Genomic DNA, 20,852 nt, shown 5'->3' with positions numbered 1-20,852 from the left:
TTATTGATAACTTAGCCATATATGGTGATGATGCAGGTTTATATTCTTGGATGTCGGATCAGTTGCATGTAACACCATTTACATTTATTTACTTTGCTGACACTTTTTGCCAAAACAACTCAAGATGTCAGGCTAGTTACAATTATTTGCCCATTTATACAGCTGGGTCATTTTACTGGAACAATTAAGTTTAAGTACCTTGCTCAAGGGTATTACAGCTGGAAGTGGGATTCAAACCTTGGGTCCAAAGGCAGCAGCTCTAACCACTTTGCTACCAGGTGCCCCTATCAAAAAATGTAAACTTTAGGAAAATATGAACTGAAATTCATATTCAAATCCAATTCATTAAAAATTATTTTAATAACCAAATACCATTATCTCAGAAGTAAATAAACCTTTTACAGAATGAGCCTATTGTTTACAATAAAATCATAAACCTAGAACACAGACATGTCACTACTGCGAAAAACGCAGGCTGAGTGATTGCTGTGTGCGTACACAAGCCAAATGGCACAGAATTAAAAACATATACAGATGATGTATACTAAGTATGAACATTATATTTTGATGAAGCAGGAAAGGTGGAACAGTGGTGCAGCAGGTAGCACTGGTGCCTCACAGCTCCTGGGCTGTGGGCGCAGATGTGGTTGGGATCGTGGGTTTGAATCCTGCTCTGTCCGTGTTCCTGTGGGCTTCCTTCAGATTCCAAAGACACGTTTCCGATAAACTGCTGACACTAGACAAGCAGTTAAAGTAACTGCAGTGTAATTCCTTTAAAGGCTGACATTTATTGTAAATTGCCTTACAGTTGTAGCCCATGCATCCTCTTTATTGTAAAGTGCTTTGAGAAGCTGCTTTTCACTTGCATCATGAAGAAATAAAGAGGCAATACTTTTAATTAAGGCCTCGTAACCTCTTTCAGCTACGCTATTCGTAAAGTACCATTCGCGGTAAAGGAACAGTAAGTGAAGTGACAGACATTTGTTTTGATGTCGCCTAGAGGATTCAAAGAAAAGCCACTTCAGCTTTTAACATGGGTGACGCTTTCTGTCCACGGCTTAAGGGTTGTGGGGGAGTGGGTGTGTGTACTGCCCTCATCTGGCGCAACGTTACAAACGCGCATATTTTGAATTGAAATGTCTCCTTGTAAATCGCTCCTCGTTATGCAAATTTTACTAACTACATTTGTTCGTAAGAGAGAATTCTCATTACAGCCTATATACTGTAGCCGTGAGAAGCCCTGATCTAAACCTGAAACACTGCAGTAAAATACCCTGATACGTAAACACCTAAAACTGATTCAAGTCTGATTACGAGATTAAGGCTTTATAAATGTACAAACGTACCAGGGGAAGTCAAAAAGTAATGAACATAATGTTGATACTTTTTGACTTACCCCTGTAAGTGTTCTTTGAAAGGCACCGTCCAAGTGTTGAAACAAATCACAGGATATTCAGGATCTGTATATTCACAAAAGAGTACATCAATGATGACAAACCAGGAGATTTTTAGCACTGACTCTTTGTAAAGATGGAAAAATGAATACACCAATGTTTATTCTTTAAATAATACATTATTTATTTAGTTTTAAAATAGTTTCATTTTTATACTACAGAATTAAAATTTCAAGGAAGTCAGGGACTTGCACAAGCAAGAAAAATAAACACTCATTTGTTAACTTAAAATACTGGAAGTAAAAACAAAAACAATGTTACAGGAAAGTCATTAGGGACAATGTTTAAATGCAAGCAAGAAAAAAAACTCATTTTCAATTGCTTATATTATATGTGCATCATGCTTTAGCTTGGTTTCCTCCAACCAGGAATCTAAGATTATCGCTTATTCCCCCCCCCCCCCCCCCAAATCTGCCTGAAGGTCTGCGAAGCTGGGTGGTTCTGTTCATATTTGGTTAAACAAATATCTCAAAGCCTATCAAGAAACACGTCAAAGACATAAAGGAAAATCAGAGCATCCATCAGCTGACGAAACAAGCTTGCATTGTGATGTGGGATTACCAATCCTCCAAAATAACCATCAGATAAATATCCACGATACGAAGCCTAGAACCGATACAAATGAAGTGCTAGCTGCATCCAGTGGTTACAACTAAAAGTAAAAAAGCTTGTGGGAATTTACAGTAACTGAGGAGTTTTTCAAAAAGCAGCTAAACATCCCTTACGCATGGGGTAGAGTTTTGCTTCAGCTGTACAGAGTTACTACAGATCAAGGAGCATCGTGCATATAATCAGTTTTGTTCATTTTCAACGTAAATGCCATCACATTTCACTCACATCCCAGTTGCTGTTATTTTTGCATAAAAAAACCATACAACCATACGTTCCAGCAAATGGATTTAAGAGTTAAAAACGATGGCAATGCCGAAGTGGCGAAGACCTGTCAATTCCCTTTATGCATCTACTGATCAGTGTCTCCTGAAATGTCTAGCACACACCCTTTTGCTCAGGGATAAAGCAGTAATTTAATGCCATCTGTAGGAGAAACAGACACGTTTACACCAAAATAGATTATATTTCCCAGCTCAAAGCTAATATTAAATTAAAAAACTGCTCTAGCTTCTTTAAGCCAATATAAATGTGTACAAAGAGCACAGAGTCCCCTCTGAGAACACTGACAAATATATCTCTCTGTGCTCCTCAAATATTAGTCTCACACACACCAGTATGTTTTCCTGATATTTATGTAACAAATTCACATCTATCATTAAAATAGGATTTGTAAAGAGGCCAAAAAATGCCGTGTTTCAGGTATCAGACATACATGACTCCCAAAGAAAACAGTGCACATTCTGAGGCATTTGGGTCATGATGCTCAGTGATCAAAGCGCTAAATGGAAGTTACAGCATATTTCATGATGTAAAGGGTTACTGGGTGAGTTACTGGGCTAGTGGAAGGCAGGCGCGACTCATGCTGGTGTCGGTAGGCCAATTTCGTTCTGACCGGTCGGACTTGTGCCAAATTCGTTTAACACGCTCGTCTATACATTCAAGAGCTAAAAGCAAGTGCTGTGACAGGTCTTACCGAAACCCTGCTGCATGGCAAAAAAGATGACCTTTCCATGAGAACACACACCGGCTGCAGCGCACAGTCTGTCTGTGGTTCAGTAGCGCAGCACACTGCTCAAAGTTATTTCAGTTCAATCTGTCAACAACTTAATTCTACTAACCAGTATAATCACAGTGTTTCTGTTTTCAACTTTTGACACCAGAAGAAGGGTACTTCTATTCGAAAATGATTTCAGGCTTGCAAAAAAGACCCAAGACTGAGTATTTACTATTTTTTTTTTTTTTTTTTATCATTTTGTATATTTGCCTTCAACAAAGGCAACTTGCAGAACTTGAGAAAGGAAATTCACCACAATGCCAATCCTGATAAACATGCATACATAAGCAGAATATACACTACAAATTGTTATTGATCAAATTAAGATTCCACAACTATTTTTCTAAATGAAATCCTGTTGACATTTTCCAGCTGTACCTGATTATGCAATTTATCGCAAGTGGAGTCCTCCAATAACTGTCAAAATGCATGTCTCTCTTCACCTTCTCTGCCAAGTACTCAGAATTACATTAGTGAAAATGTTCAACGATATGAACAGAAATGTAAGAATGTTATAAAAGTACATTCAATTATAAACAGAAGCAGACAAATGACATTGCGGTATGTAGATGTTTTTTGTTCTGTGTGTGAGGAACCAGCATTCACGTTGCAAAGAAAACAGCGTATTTTAAGAACTAACCTGTAGGTCATGAAAACCAACTGCTTATGATGACGACAACCTCTGCCACCACTGAGCATCCTCCAGTTCTAAAAGTCTTCACCAAATTCTTAATAAATATGCTGCACCCTCCCTGAAATTCTGTTCACACTAGACAAGTCACCAATAAAATCACAACTTGCAAATGGCCCAAGAAATATTCCAGCCATAATCCTTGTAGTGTAGGATTTTCAGAACTCGTCCAAACTTTTTCATGAACTCATGTGACAAACCTGGGAAAGCCTTTATAATTACAGCGCCTGAACCACGACTACTTATGAAGCTTTGCCATCTTTAAAATGCAGCAGCATTATTATGATTTTTTTTTTTTTTTATTTTTATAGCTAGCATAAACAGTGCAGCTACTTATAAACATATTTCTGGGTCACAATAGTAGAAAAGGAAAATATTGCTATATTTACCATATAATCCTGTGCATAAGTCATCTCTATACTAGGTCATTCTGCCCTTTTTGAGGAAACAAAACAGAAGAAAACGCTATAGAAAGCGGACTTATACACCAGATTTTACAGTAGGTTCAAAAACAGACAGCACTCAGAAAAGGGGCAGGTTCTAACGAGCGACGAGCTGTCAGTAACGCCCATACGGGCCTCCTGAGAGGGAAGGATTTCTTCAGCGCACTTAGGGGACGTGGGAACAGGGCCAAGGGGCTCAGTGCTTTGGTTGCTCACAGTAGGTATTTGCGCCTGGCGTCCTCATCCAGAGTGAGGTCCACCACTTCGGGTGGAGGTGCCCAGTTGGGCTGGGGTGAGACAGGTGTCCAGAGCTGAGGTTGCCTTGTGCTGTTGTACTGTGGAACTGGGCCGTGCTTCCACGACGAGACGCTCTGGATCACGCCTCCGCGGGGGTGGATGCATCTAAAGAGCCAACATTTACCATATTTATGAATCTCAGGGACGGTTCTCCTTTTAACCACATGCTAGATCTGAACATATCTGAAATCAGATCCTTTACAAAACATGCTTACTGGGGAATAAAAGATGGCTCTTTAAGTTTGATTTATGACTAATCAATCTCAACAATGAGCCAACTGTAAAGAAAAAAGTGTTCACAGTAAAATATTATATTTCCACTGATTTCAAAACTGTATGAAAAGTACTACTTTCATTATTTCCTTACCTCACTCCAGACATTACATTGAAAAAGACAAAAAAGGCAATATTAAGACACAAGGTAGTAGGGATTTCTGCCCACTTTTTAATGTGCTTTTTCAAACTGAAATATTGCCTATACAAACTGAGGCTACATTCATCTCCCTTCTATGAATGACAATGAGTGACAGTTTGGATACAAGTAATCCTGGACTTATGAGATATGCAACTTAAGATGACTTGCATGAGTCCCGATGTTGGGCGTTACATTTGATAACAACCGCTCCATCTGCGCTACAGTAACATCAGATGGGTGTGCTATCTTTTTTTTTATTGTTTGGGTCTCAGTCAGTGCTAGACACTGATATAATTATATACTTATACACATATTCTGTAGTGTTTATTATTATTATTCTACATTTTACCATATTAAATGAGTGAAAAAGTACAACAAAGCCCTATTATACAGTGGAACATTAATGTATCTTAAATGTTCACAGATCCTTATGGTTTAAATAATACAGTATACACAGGTTTGTAACTCATGAGGAAGTCAACTTCCAAGAAGGTCCTCAGAACTAAGTACAATCACCTGTATTCCTCAACAGTCTGACACAAAATACAGAACATCGTTGCATTTCATGATGGGTAAACAGACGATACTCATCATTACCTTAAGAACATTCAAGTTGCATGACTGGTAACTGACAAATAATAGTACACTTGATTATGGAAACTGACCCTTGTATCATTTCATTATTTATTCTTTTAAATCTGAAACTTTAAAGCAAAAGAAATGGATAGTATCCATATTATTTCTATCCATAATCACTCAGTTAAATTAAACATTATTCAAAATACTGTATTCAAATTGAACATTCTAGCTAAATAATAGCAATACTTGTCAGTGGAGTCTCCAAGTTGTAAAAAGCAATTACAGTCTATTTGTGCCAAAGAGGATTATTACTGAATATCCAGAAAGTCATGCACTCAGGTTGTTGATCTTTGTATCCATATTGCAATGGCACAAAAGCCGAAGAACTCACCTTGCATTTTCTTGCACACCGACAATTTCCACCTCGCTGTCGGAAGAAGGGATGTTGATCTCCTCTTTGATCTCAAGGGGCCCGGAGGCTGGAGGATCCCCATGTGCAAATGCTGTCTCTTTGTGATCTGAAACAACAAGACCAACACGTGTACTGAGATGAGCAAGCTGGGCGACAGACACTGGTCAGCGTGGTCACCAGACTGTCCATTGAAAAGCCCTCTGAGCAAAACAGAAGTGCCTCTAGGATGGACAATCACAGCTGCACCTCCACAGCATCCACTTTGTTCTCAAGACAGAGCCCCATTGGTACCATAAGCAATATTCCACATTTGGTTTATCTGATCTGCCCATCTATGGAAAATTTTCAGATACTTTGTTCTCTTAGCGCTAGACACTCTAATAAATCCATTAAGGCAAGCGACTCTTTCCAAGGTCACGCCTACAGAGCCTGACAACACAGTTTATACTTTTTCACTGATGTAACTGTACTTGGTTTGTTTTAGCCAGAAATGGACTTCTATTTTATGTCTTTTTGGCATCTAGCAAAATGAGTCATTTTAGCACAGGAGCATTCACACATTAGAGTGAGTAATAGGTGTTCATCATCACAAGAGACTATTTTTTACTGTTAGAAATGGCCTTTTCAAAATGCCTCACCAATACACTATAACTGAACTGAGCAGGATAAGCACTTTAAGAAGTGCGTGAAAGTGTGTGCAAATGACACATATGAACAGACTGCCAGGCCGCCTAAAAGTCAGTTATACAAAATGGCTGAATGTTATACATCTAACATAAGTTGTTGACATTTACATCAGCTTTCCCTCAAGTTCAAAGCAATGTTTTACACTGATTTGATGGTAATAAGAATTAGATCTCTTTTGCACGACAAAACATTTAGAGTATTTTCCACATAAACTTTTCAGAAGACAAAACTGACCTTAAAGATACGCAAATATTAAGATGAAATATTTTGAAAAGGGGTTACATTTCAATTAACGCTTCATCTGATTTACACCTGTAAATCTACAAATTCACAAATCAAATACATTTACATAGTATATCACATGAGAATGTCATACATACAGAATAAATCAAAGTGCACAGAAAAATTCACAACATAGTCGGTCAATTTAACAGATGAAATCACACCTAAGTAAAAGTCTACAAAAAAAATTAATTCAGGTCGATGGAGAACAGCTTTTAAGCTAACAACCTTGTACAGCAGGTATTCTTACAGACAGAGTTGAGCAATCCCTAGCAGTTGAGACTCAGGATTTTAAGGTACATGGTGAGATAGTACGTTTGATGGACCGCAGTTTTGGTAACTAACCTGTGTAGGAGCTTGCACCAAGCTGCACTCTCTGTCCGCAAGAATTTGCTCCCATATCTTGGGTTCTGAACGATTTTAGTTCCTTAGCTACAGCAGCTGCAAGCAGACTGTCCACATTTAACATCTCCTGGTCAGAATTAGTGTCTGAAATATCATAGTGCGCAATTACTGGAGGCCCATCTGTAGAAACACAGAAAATACTAAATGTTACTTCACCTCACCCTAGATTATTGGTGGGTCTCAGAACAGTACAAAGCAGTGCAACCAAAGTGACCCTTGGCTTGTTTCTGTAAGCACAAAAACAGCCCCCATTACAGCTTAGAAATATGTCCACTTTCATCTACAAAGCTCACACTGAAAACCACTTATTGCCAACGGTAACTTTAAAGAACAGCCAAACTGTTGAAAAATGTGACGATTTTTATCAAAAGTCAAATCCCCGAAATTAAAAGGAACATTCTATTTAGGCACCAAGCTTAAATGTCCCACCAAAATTTTAACTTTGTATTTTACATATGCATCATCTAACAATGTCTCAATGATCTGACAGAAGTAGTTTCACTGAATACCTTTCAATTCGTCTGAGAAAAACACATGCATGATATCAGTGGGGGGGACTATTGGTGCAAACTACTTACATATTTAACTCAAGCTTGGCTGTTACAATACACTTTGTGGCTTTTACATTTTTTGCAGTTTGTCCGGGGAAGCACACAAGAGCAGTAAAACAGCTTCATTTAAATCAATTTACAACGGAAAAACACCACTAACTGAATGATGGTAATTGCACAAAAAATCTTAACTGTCAATTCAAGCATGCATGTTTTTTAAGGGTTAATGCTAAGAGGTAACAAATTAGTGTCATGCTCCGACTGCATGTTGGACACTGCAGACCAAATAGGTCTTAAGAAAGTGCAATGTTTACTTTGAGACTGAGCAAATCAGAATACCTAACCCACTTCACAAGACAACAAGATGCAGAAAAGCAGGCAACACAACAAGCAGCGCTTACTACCAAGAAAAATCTCAACAGATGGATGAAATGTTTTGCACAAATTACTTAATCTCATGCTTCCAATGCTAGAAAATAAAATGCTAAAAATGTAACAGGGCCTAATATTAAACAATCTGATTAACAAGTACATATTTCCTGTTTTCATGCTTTAAAAAAAATGCTGGATCTGACCATAATGCAAAAGATCACTTTCATATACACTGACACACCGATAACATTTTAATGTTTTAAAAAGGCAGTATTGTAATGTGTAGTTTGAGAACTATGCAGAAAACAATACAATAATCATGCACATATTGGGGGGGAGCATCATGCAGATTAATACATGAACCACCTACCCAGTATTACATCTGTATTTGGACATTACTTGAACTCTTCATCAGTAGTAAAAGCAAGCTCTCTGCAAGCAGGACACTGCAACACTTCCTACTGTGGCCTTTTACAAGGTAAGGAATTGTTTTTAGGTAACAGAACTAATCGGTATGGTACCATTTGACAAAAAAAACGAGTAGGCAGGCATTTTCTGAAGTTAACTTGTATTAAGACTGCACCATTAACTACAGAACACAAACCGTTCAAACAAATGTACTGTGAAAAATCTGAATGAAAATGCACAACCATGAACTCAGCACTCTGGATGGTGAAGATCTAAAACAAGAGGTTTAAAGTGGCATCTCCAGTTAATCAGACCTTTGAAATTATTGCATCAAAGTTCTAGGATATGTTTCCGGGACAGGATCCGAACCACCCCGACCCTGCACTGAATGAGCATTTTATCCATTAAAGCCTTATCTGAGGTTCGTACGGAACTTAGCATGTAAATAAATTTGGGAAAATCTACATTAAACTTTTTTTTGTGAAGTAGCAGTAGAGATGACTTTGGATTTTCTAAGGAATCAAGTTACAGCCCTCCTGTTCCATGTGTGCTCAGATGTTGATTCAGAGGTAAAGATAATCACCCATTAGGTGGAGGATGAGATTAGAACATGAACATTCAGGAATTGTGATTATTGTAAAGCTTATTGACAGTTTCCCAGTATTACCACCAGTGAACACTGTCCAAATGAAAAGTAGAGAATATGCATCTAGTTAACCGAAGGATATATTTTGTCCACTGAATTTTAAAGAACAGCATTCCTTTTAAGATGCTTAAAACCCTATGTTCATTATAAACATATTTAAAATGTATTGAAGGATTATACTTAGCCCAATTTTCATATCATATCCTTCAGTTAAAAAAGGGGTACAACTAGAAATAAAAGCACATTAGTAATATGAAGAGAAAATCTTGTTACTGAAATGATGCAGTTCTCTAAAGCTAAACGGAGTAAGACCCACCTCCCATGGATTTTGGGAAAAGTTACTGTGTAAGAAAATGATCTTCAGAAATATTCCGATGTGAAGGATTATAGGAACAAATGTTATGATAGGGAAAGCTGTTTCACATTATCAATATTTTAACAGTCATTCAAGATGTACAACTTCTAAAGTTTGAGAACCTACTTGTCATTCTTTACAATAAAAGTGCCACAACCATCATTTCATCTCAGTCAAAATGGGTCTGTCTGTACTAATGTCCTAGTTTAAGTTCTTTAATCATATTAATAGTATACACTTAATTGAGTCAAATGCTCACCACCTCAGGCCATCATACAATTAAGTTCATAATTATTTGATCATTCAACTTCCTCCCCTCTTCAGATAGGTGTTCCTATGTAGGCCTTACCAAACTTGGTCAGATTTGAAATGACACTTAAAACAATCTCAGTGGTTTAATGTACGATGGTATGCCTACAGAAAAGAAAACGACATTGGGAACTGCAATTCCACCAACAGCCAACACTAACTGTGCAATCTGTTCAAAGCCCCCGTAAAACTAAGCTTTGACACAAAAGGTCTTTTTTTTTTTTTTTTTTTTTTTTTTTTTAAAAAAGTTGAAGACATTTTCTCAACAACTAAAAAGTGTTTGTTAAGTGCATACTCTGAATATTGCTGAAGAATTTGTATGGTTGGAACCTTCCCAACACAGATTACAGATGGTTATCCTTTCCATCTTTCCAACACTACAATTGTGGTTATCAATCATCATTTGCTACATACTTATGAAACACAGAGCCAATACATAAAGTGAGCAAAAATGAAAACATGTCATGTTAGTGTATTTTAGTGCAAGACATTTTTAAAAAAAAAAAAAAAAAAATGGTGTGATATGACATTACACTATGAAGCCATTATGTAAACTACCTTACCCTTCTTACTGCATAACAATAAATACCAATGCACACATTAAGAGAATGTTTTTACCAAGGCATAAGAAATAAAGCAAGTCTTTTTTTTCCCCCCTCTCACCAGACTCAAGCTGGACAGTTTTATAGCTACTGGAGAATGATCAGACCGACTACTAGAAAAATGGAGGGAAAAACAGAGCATCGAAAATTCTTTCGGCGCTAGTCTCATCACTGTAAACTAAGCAGTAGCCACCTTCAACTTAAGAGAAATTCTCACTGTACAGAACCCAAACACTTCTGTAAACTGATAATCACAGTCCTTTATTGAAATCTAAATCATGAATTTAGTGGACAAATTACAAGTTCTTTAAATTCAAGTAAAGCAAAATGACAAAGGCAAACAAACATGAAGGCACCCACTGTCATCCCATTTAGTCTATATATACAAAATTTGGATACATGTGAATTCTTTGGGGAAAAAGTCTCTCATGCAACATCCACTGAGGAAGAAATAAGCTGGCAGCCCAGCATACAAAAGCTCAGAGTCCCTAGTCATGCAGTATGTGGGGAAAGAAGGAAAAAAAAATTAAGAAACTGTAAATGGCAAACTAAAAATTTAAATAACTGGTTTCCCTGATTTGCATTTTTTTTTTAAAAATGCCACTCCAAAAAAAAAAAAAAAAAAACCCACACAAAGAAAACCGTCTTTGACATTGTAAAATCCACTTCACCTTTAGCCAGCAGCACCAGAACTGACTTATTAATGTGCAGATAAAATTACTACACAAATAACCAGAAAAAATGCAAACTTAAAGCCCTTTACATCTCCTTTTTTTTTTAATAACACTTTTATACTTTTTGTACTTTAATCATGTAAGACCACATGATTTTTGAATGTCTTGAAAATTGAGCTTCTTTACCCAAACAACAATACCCTTTTTAATTAGAAAAAAGCTCCAAGAATATATTACATTTTATATGAAAACCAAACAACCTTTTCAGGAAAGTGTAAAAAAAAAAAAAAAAATCCCACTTAAGTCATTGGAAAACAGCAAATTATATGGTAAGGAAAATAAAACTGTCCAAATAAAAAGAAAGCAAAAGGAAACGAATGCTGTACGGAGAGCAGGAGAGGGACCCAGAGCACCAGAACCCTGCCTTCACGGCGCACAGAAAAACTGCAAAAAGCTCGATTTTCTTGAGTTCCTCTCACAATCTCCAGCACTTTTTCCATCCCTAGTCTTGCTGTGGATATTTACTATGACATTATTGCACAGGCAGGCATTAGGTTGGGCTATTCAAGATTTATGCATGGGAAAAAAAAAATTAAACATGCAAAATATTTGTAGAACAACTGACAGCCACACCCTTGTGATATGTTAACTACATATTAATTTTTAGAAGAGTTTAAAGACAAAAAAAGAGAAAGTTCAGATAAGATTATAGTCCTCACATTGTAATATGGAAGTTGTGGTTCTCACATAAATTAAAAAAAGCACTCAATATTAAGGTCAGGCTACGGTTTCAACGAAGTGCAGTACGTAGCATTAGGCAATGAAAGACATGCTTGAACTGTCAGTCTGTGACAACAACATGCTCATTAAAATCACGTTGTGCCATTGTCAACAAGGGCTTGCCCAGCTTTGGTTAAAACTATTTATAATTTCAAAAAAAAAAAAAAAAAAAAAAACCCTTGGAGATTAGTTGACCATAAATTGTTGATGCTGGTGAGCTGTTAAACATCCCTGTATTCAGTACTTGTAAACGTCTATACGTACGTTCACATGTGCCGGAGTGTATTGAGGACACCTACAGAGAACTAGACAGGGAAATGTGTTGAGTTTTATAGAAAAAGGACACCAGTTTAAACAGCTTTTATTTCAAGTAAAACTATACATCTTTAGGTGGTTACATAACTAAAGTATATGAGAACCGGCCAAATAAAAAATAAAAAAAAAAAAAAAAAAAAAAATTATATATGTATGGAACATTTACCAAGCTGGCATAATTTTTCCATTTCGTTCCTGTAGAAGAGTTTCTTTGAATGCTCCTGGGAAACAATTACAGGTCAAGCTGCAAATATGCAAGGAATCGTCTCAGGTGGGTAGTGTATGACCAGTGTCTCGAGAACAGGCCTCTTCGCTCTAAAGAGCAGATCTTGCATAACAGTGCTATTTTCTGCACAATTCATCTTGAGTTTAAAGCAATGCATGCATATTACCTTTAACAAAAAACAAGCTTACACATCTTCAAGTAGGCATTTCTGGGATTGTTAAACATTTGCTGTTTATAAATCATACTGGGGATGGGGAAAAATGGTGGATTGCTTCATAACCATATTTATTTTGTAAATTTAAGGCTGACAGTTGTTACTCAAAACAAAAGACTACCTCTAACATCTAGTCTTCATAAACAACCAGAATGTAAACAAAACATGGAGCAAAATGTCAAGCCTTTAGTTGGCCTAACCACAGCCAATATATTCAGGTCAAACATAAAACCTCTCACAGTGCATCAATCATGCACACCAGGGTCTTATAAAGCTGTACCAAATTAATGCCAAAATGCATATGAAATTAACACTTTTTGGTGGAGTCACTGTACCATCAGGAAACAACCAATCTGAGAAGATCACAAGACCCTACTCCCATTTAAAAGAAAAAAGTTCCCATTCTGTATCAAATCCTGAATGAAAGAAAATACAAATGTGTAGGGAATGACTTATCACACATTTGACTGAGATAAAACCATCCTTAAAAGTTGGAGAGGAGGGGGGGAAGAGAAAAAAAAAAAAAAGTTGCCCACAACTGCTACTTGTCTGACAATGAACACTTACAGCCCTCCAACCAAGAGATTACTCAAACATTCAAGAGATCAGGGTCTTGACTGGGTGGGTTTCCATTCTGAGAAACCATCTCAGGAAGGTTGTTGTTGTTACCATTGTTAAGGGCTTCAGAGTATGTGCTGACGCTCTGTCGTGCTATCGCGTACGCCGCCAGCGTCTCCACAGACTCAGAGGAGGGGAGGAAGGAGCTCGGTGGGGAGGGCCGAGGAGCTACGCGGCCACCCACTGGCTCCTCAGCCTCACCAACACCCTTATCCCCACCACCCGAGTCCTTGGACGAATCGTCATCCGAGTCGAGCCTCGTCAGTTTCTCCATCCAGAGACGGAAGCGCTCCTCGGTGTGTCGCTGCATGGCGGCGAAACGTGTCATTGCCTCCTCCAGAACGCTGCCGATGCCGTTCCGGTCCCAGGAGGCACCGCTGTCCAGCAGGCCCTGAATTTGACTGCTCATTCCTGAAGACCCATCTGCACGACTGAAGCCAGCTTTAAAGACATCGAGGCCATTCGACAATTATTTCAGCACTTAAGACACTTTCACCGTTTTCCTTCTTTGGTGGTGCCCACACACCTTTATTTGTGCATGTTGATCAATTCAGTCACATACTGCTAAAAATTTATGCTAAACAGCAAGTACCATTATTGTCGCTCATGAACACTAAGATGTAAACAGAAAGTGAACAGCGCTCCATCCCCCCTTTAGGAAAACTTAGGTCTACAAAGTATAAATGAATCCTAAAAGGATCAAGGTAAATTTCAGACATTAACATAAAAAAGTTAAATGTAAATCATTCATGTATTCATAAGTTATGACTGCTGCCAACACTAGTGTTAAAACAACCATCTGAAGCTCTTCAGCTCCAGCAACACTCCACAAGGCTGTTTATAACAAAAAATGTACAACTTCCACATGAAGCTGTAAAACAACTTCATGAGGAAAAGTATAACTAAGTCAAATTAGAAATTAACTCATTTCCAAGGCTGCCAGGAGTATAATCTACACCTACACAGTCTTGTAATATTTGTTAAAAACAAGTAATGAAATGGCAATTGCTTCTGAACACGATAAGAGTTAAAAACGGAAATCTGTCCGTACTGAAAGCCAAGATGCTGAAAAGCCCATTTCACACAAGCTGCAAAGGATCTGACATTTAATAGTAATCAGAAAGCTGCAGAATAAAGGAAATGGTGCTTCTCAAAATAATGCAGAAATACTTGTAAAAGTGTCTCAGTATTTTTCTCTCCAGATTTTTTTTTTTTAAAGGAGAAATGGAATGGATACAAAAATGAAACTGCATACATTTAAAACATGTTCCTCTTTTTTCTTATTCATTGCATTTCAATGCATTTAAATTTGTTAACCCACCACTGATTGACTCAAGAGATACCACTGCATTTACTGTCAGACAAGGGGTTGCTGTGGATTATTTAAGACACCATGATCACCAGCATATATCACAATAGGTTCAAAAACAAGTTTGAAATGAAAAACACTAACAAAAATGCAATTGCTAATCTAATAATTGGATTAGATCCAGTATTTTCCTCCACAATTTAACCTATAAGTAAACCAGCAATAACCAAAGTAAAGATTTACTATGGTACCTTCCACTGCAGGTTTGATGGTATGATCATAACTTATGATCACTCAGTGAAAAAATCCAAATGAAATGGTTTTCCCCCATATTTATTAAAAAAAAAAAAAAAAAAAAAAAAAAAAAAATAGGGCAAAAGTAAAGAACTCCATTTTTAGAGTCAATTTTCAACAGCAAAATATAGTATAGTTTGACACTTCATTAACTTTTTTAAGGCGGGGGTGGGACAGTTCTCACACTAAACAGGGATGCACTTTAAAACCAGCAGGAAACCTTGCTTTTATTCAGTAGTTGTAGCAAGCTGACAAAGTCAATAAGCATTACACACATCACCTACCTATGAGTGACATGTTCATGGCTAATGCTAATCCAGTGAAGTGTCATCAGTCAAACCTTTTGCATAAAAGTGACATTTTCCCCTATCAAAAGCATGCAGGGCATCAGCAAATGTGTTTTGGAAAGTCACATGCAGTACAAAATCTGGAAATCAACTTCTGCCCATAGATTGAGGTATTCAAGAAATAAAAAACTGTCTGTCAAATGCCAATTCAAATGAATAAACCCTACGCCTTCCACCAAGGGAGTCTGGGCTGGGGTGCTGGAGATGGTGCTACTTTTACCCCTTGTGCAGTTATACTGGAATGTATGTAATGACACACCACTTAAGGTATCTCAACGTGGCACTGAGCCCATTTTATTAGACTAAGTTTAAAGAATCCCTTCTACTGGTTAATTCAACTCTGCAACACTTACCTTCAGATGTCATTTATACTAAAGAGCAAAATCACATTTGCCTTATCTGACAGGAAGATACTGACAATTCTAACTTGGCATTCAGTGGTGCAGCTATCAGCGTCACTAAGAATAATATTCTTTGTAAGTCAGCACTCAAATAATACAACGGGTCAGAATCCACATTACATTTAGGACTATTCTCTTGCTAAACTACCTACAGACACAAAAGCAAACGGAAACAAGGCATCTGCAAGGACAGGACCGTGAGGGGCCGACAGGACTGCATTGGAAATACCTGGTATGTCGGCAGTGATTGTCTTGCTGCTCCCAGAAACCGCGTCATCATCGTCGGAGGAGCTGGTGCTGGACTCGCACGTCAAGTCGCTGTCACTCGTACTGCTGTCCTGCAGCAGGTTGTACTTTTTCCTGGCAGCTGCCTCCCGCTTCTGCCGCAGTAACCGCATGCGCTCTTTGTGCTTCTGGCTCCGGTGCCCTTTGACCTTAGCTAGCCTGCCATTAGGCTGCCTGTCACCTCCACTGGGCTGACAGCGGTTCTTTTTGGCTGTGGATGCGTCGCTTTCAGACCGCACACGACGTGACTTTCGTCCCCCCATCGTCACCAGGCCCCCCGGCCCTGAGCCAAAATTACCGCCCTCTGCAGCACCAGCAGGCTGGGCCTGTGAGCCTCCACGCTCCTCATCTTCGTCCCCTGAGGAGAGAGTGTCCGAGTCAGCTAGGTGACCACTGGAGGACGGGGAGAGCATGCAAGGGTTGGAGGAGTCGCTCTCGCAGGCACGGCCAGAAGAAGGGGGTTTCTCGCTCTCTGTGGATGCTGGTTGTGACTCTGGGGAGTCCCTGCGCAGTTCCGTCAACAAACAGGGCATGGAGAGCAAGCCTGGTTCCATCTGCAGGGGGCTGTCAATTTCCTTTTCTGACAAGGAGGTGGTCTCAGTCTTAAGGGGCTCATCCTCCACCACTCCCACAGCTGCCTCCACTGCCGCTCCCTCCGCTGGCTCCTCCGACTGCAGCTTGGAGTCCACGAGCTCTTCAGGCTTTTCCGTGTCAGCCATCTTCATGTCACTTGAGTATAGTGACCCCCCCCCTCTGACCTCAGAGCACAGGGTGACAAGATGATGCAGCCAAGCAGGCGTGAGCGGGAGTACACCTATAACACAGAATACACACAAGGCTGAAACGACGGCCTGCACGGAATGCCCCACATATCCTCCGAAGCTGCTCTCATGAAGAAGCTTTAATTCACACCCAAAGAGTTCACTTGTATCAACCAAAGTGTGGTAGTTGCTGGGCAAATATGAGCCATGCCATTTGCAGAGAAGGGCCCAGGGTGGTCTGCCAATCACTGAAGTGCTCCCAATATTATCTGCCAACAAGCAGCATATCCATTTCATAAACATGTAACTTGATGTAGGCAGAGTCCCACATTAAGTCTTTAGGAGACCTTCAGTGGATGAAGCAATTCTCAGCATCTAAGTTTGAGAATCACAAAAGTATGTAACTTTTTTTTTTCTTCCCCACAGAGATATATTTAAATAATCAAAACAAAAAAAAAAACTAAAGATCCCTATCCACTTCACTAACCAAGCTAAAACACAGATTAACACTCATTTAAAAGTCCAAAAACAGTCGTCATCCATTTCTCAAATTCATGCATTCTGAATTTGAGACAGTATTTTATCATTTAAATCAGAAATATGTTGCTGCACGTGTACAAAATGTATTGTCACAGTTAATAACTATGCCATTAACACACACACACCGTCTGAACCGCTCGTCCCATACAGGGTCGCGGGGAGCCGGAGCCTAACCCGGCAACACAGGGCGTAGGACTGGAGGAGGAGGGGACACACCCAGGATGGGACGCCAGTCTGTCACAAGGCACCCCAAGCGGGACTTGAACTCCAGACCCACCGGAGAGCAGGACCCGGTCCAACCCACTGCGCCACCATGCCTCCATCCTATGCCATTTAACTTCAACTTATCCAATAATACATATCACTACACATGTGACCCGATTCAAAATCCTTACCTCGGGAAGAGTTAACCTGTGACTGACAGGGTTTGAAGCTCCTCTTTCACATGAGTTTTAAATAAATGCTGTTTATTTTATTTCTGGGCCAAAATAATGGAGAAGTCAAACTTGTGTGGATCTTGAATTCATATACAAACATAGATATAGTCAACAAAAACAAAAAAAATGGCTCATCAAAAGATCAGAACACAACAGACTGTACAGTATTAGAAAGCTTTCTTCTCAACAGGTAACGTTAAAAAGTACGGATATTGTCTCTGCTGTAACATCTGCCTGCACTCATCTAATACAACATTTTCTGCATAGCGAGTAAAAAGCTCACTTGCATTTCAAAGTATAGAATTAAACTACAAATGTCAACTTGTATGCACTTCAGAGTATCAATAAAAATGTATGGCCAAAAAACATTAGGGGCTGTGTCATTTAAAAAAAAAAAAAAAAAAAAAAAAAAATTTACATACAAGCCAGAGAAGTGCACAATATTAGGGGCAAAGGGCAGAAAATGTGGTGCATTGAAAGCCTCAACAACATGAAAAATGTAATGACCGCAGAACGAGTACGGTAGTTTAAAAATGCAGGGCAAACCTGAATAACCACGTTTACAGGTATAGCCATTCTTACGGGAAGGTCACGTGGATGTCAAGCGCAGACAAGTGGACACATCCGACTCCCCCCGATACGCTGCAGAGCTTTGACCAGTTTATTTCCAACTCTTGAATAACGCTGACTGATTCTGACAGCAACACAAGTCAGCTGTTACACAGATTTCCCAGGAAAACCCTTCGTCTATTGTCTTCGCACAGACTGAATACGACTCGAGGCTCGACCGCCGATGTGCAACGATCAGATTTGACGCATTAGAAACTCCGATCATCACTACAATTTTCAGACCAACAAATTTCCATTCACCTCTGCGATCCCACCAAATTTTGTCTGTTCAGTGGACAACATTTACAGGCCATACGCGCCGCGGTAAACGATTCCGTAAAAACGCACGCATGCATGGCGTGACGTGCGGCCTGACCACGTTAAAAAGCACACTCTCTCACCACGGCCACGGTAAACACATTAATTAAACGTCGTTAGAAAGTAACGAAAGGGTTCGACTCCAGCCGCGGCCCGTGCGCTTTCCCCTCATGCCAAACGCAGATTTGCTGTTGCGGATTTGGCCACATTTCCCTCTAAAAAGGACAGCTGGTGGCGTAGCGGTTACACAGCCACTAGCTTTGGACCCAAACTTTAAGGTGGCAGGTTCGACCCCCACCTCCACCTGACTAGTACCCCTGGCCTGGGCGAGGTACCTACCCTAAACTGCTCCAGTAAAGTTACCCAACTGTATCAATAAGTGGAAGCTTGGAATAACTAACAGCTTAATTGTAAGTCGCTTTGGAGAAAAGCGTCAGCTAAATGAACGCAGATTATTTATGATCCTGTAGGCTGTGTGTGTCATCGTGAAACCCCGAGCAAGGAAAAAACATGAACAGAAAATTCCTCTCGGCCTCAGGCACTAAACGGCGCTCTCAAAACAACAAGACAAGAGGCGACGCATGATCATGACTAGTGCAGCACCTCTCTCCAGTCCCTCTAGTATTATACTGGCCACGACAAAGTTATCATACCTGTTACTAGGTAACGAAAATACTACGGACTCGGAGCAACTGCTCACCATGATCATCATGATGATGGGCCATGGCATGATTTTTACTATAGTAACACGGTGGTATTACGAATGGAACATGAACGGAAGAGAGAATTGCTCGAGTCAAAGCGGGTCCGTGCAGTACTGACTGGAGCCAGGCTGAAGCGACACCACCAGCCCGGTTACATGATGATAGATTAGGAATAACGTGTGAGGACCGACACAGACACAGGCAGGTCCGTGCTGAGTGCGTTGACCCCCGCCATGATACAGCCAAGCCAAGGATGACTGATTGAACTGAAGCGAAGGAAGGGCCGAGGCGCTGGCTGGAGGTCACACCACCAGCGCGGATCTGTCTGTAACATTAGCGGCCGGGAAGAGCAGCGACGATCCCCGGGCCGGAATCCAACGACCTTCGCTTCGCACCACCACCACCACCAGTCACAACGGGCCAACGAACGCGGACAAATTCCCCGGCACCGACCCGCCTCCACTTCTCCAGCCAGACACATCATCATGACATGTCATCTCTCTCTCTCCGCGAACTCAGGACTGTTTTTTTTTTTTCTCTTCTTCCAAAGTATCCTGCAAGCCGCGCCGTGATTACCGCATTTCGCGCTCCGTCCCAGAAGTCGCCAAACTTCGCATTTCACCCGCACTCACCCCTCACTCGTTCTACTACACTACAGTACAGTAAGTCGCCGAGTCGTTGGCCCGGCGTAAGCTCTCGCAGCGCACCGCAAATCATGCTAACCTGCTAGCTAGCAAGAAGCTAATAAAACCATAGTGACAAAATGGAAGGGCACGCAGGGCTATGCAGCGCTATGCTAGCTTCCTAGCTAACACTACACCTACACTGAACAGAGCTTGTAACCCCACGGCTACTCACCTGGGTTCAAAATGTTTGTCTTTACATGCCCGACTTCTTTAACATCTTAGGTCACCCGTTCTCCTACTCTGTTTCATTGTTAAAACATACGCTCGGGGAATAAGGATTTTATTGAAACCCGCTGCATTGAAAACCGAATCGCACCTTGTTCTACTTTATTTTAAAATGTCACCACCAGCCGTTGTTCGCTTCACGCGCATGCGTAAAATGTCGTCACACAATCCAAACTCGCAGGAAGGAAATTTAGAGGCGCCACCACACGACCTGGAGGGGCATAACAATCCTTTTCACTTGGTTTTCCAACGTGTGAATTACAAAGACATACAGAAAAATTTCTATAAATCTCTAATAAACACATAAATATTATTTTCCATTGCTAGCTCAGTTGCACAGGTAAATAAGTACATTTACATTGTACAAGAACCAGCTCATATGCTTCTTCCCAGAAACTTGCACTGCATTACTTACAGCTATTTCAACAACTCTTCTAAGTATCAGGAAGTTTAACTTGTATTACATTTATAAAGATTTAGAATGATGAACAAAGCATTTAACAGGCTAGCTCAGTACAAATATGAATGCAATACA

The 20,852-nt window shown here is 39.9% G+C and overlaps 1 protein-coding gene across 3 annotated transcripts; it reads right to left on the bottom strand.

The window, feature by feature from the left end:
* Positions 1–1,847: 1,847 nt before the first annotated feature.
* ark2n (arkadia (rnf111) N-terminal like PKA signaling regulator 2n) lies at positions 1,848–20,641 on the bottom strand. Of its 3 annotated transcripts, XM_018736874.2 has the most exons (6): positions 20,265–20,641; positions 17,734–17,854; positions 15,982–16,851; positions 7,272–7,451; positions 5,937–6,063; positions 1,848–4,656 (listed from the first exon to the last, which is right to left on the bottom strand). In XM_018736874.2, the coding sequence occupies exons 3-6, from the start codon at positions 16,760–16,762 to the stop codon at positions 4,467–4,469; spliced, it is 1,278 nt and encodes a 425-aa protein (XP_018592390.1). In that variant the 5' UTR covers positions 16,763–16,851; positions 17,734–17,854; positions 20,265–20,641; the 3' UTR covers positions 1,848–4,466. The 3 variants fall into 3 exon arrangements, with proteins under 3 accessions (XP_018592390.1, XP_018592389.1, XP_018592391.1); XM_018736873.2 differs by lacking the exon at positions 17,734–17,854; XM_018736875.2 differs by lacking the exons at positions 7,272–7,451; positions 17,734–17,854 and having other exon boundaries at positions 20,265–20,509.
* Between the last annotated feature and the right edge of the window lie 211 nt (positions 20,642–20,852).

Source organism: Scleropages formosus, chromosome 6, assembly GCF_900964775.1.
Source record: "Scleropages formosus chromosome 6, fSclFor1.1, whole genome shotgun sequence".
NCBI lineage: Eukaryota > Metazoa > Chordata > Actinopteri > Osteoglossiformes > Osteoglossidae > Scleropages > Scleropages formosus.
This window is presented reverse-complemented; position numbering and strand designations above follow the sequence as displayed.

Bases quoted from the DNA above. Each gene is read 5' to 3' on its own strand.
- ark2n (XM_018736874.2), bottom strand. From the start codon at position 16,762: ATGAAGATGGCTGACACGGAAAAGCCTGAAGAGCTCGTGGACTCCAAG. The intron at 6,064-7,271 runs GTTAGTTACCAA...TTGTTGTTTCAG, and splicing joins TGGTGCAAGCTCCTACACAG to ATCACAAAGAGACAGCATTT. The intron at 4,657-5,936 runs GTGAGTTCTTCG...TTGGCTCTTTAG, and splicing joins GGTGTGCAAGAAAATGCAAG to ATGCATCCACCCCCGCGGAG.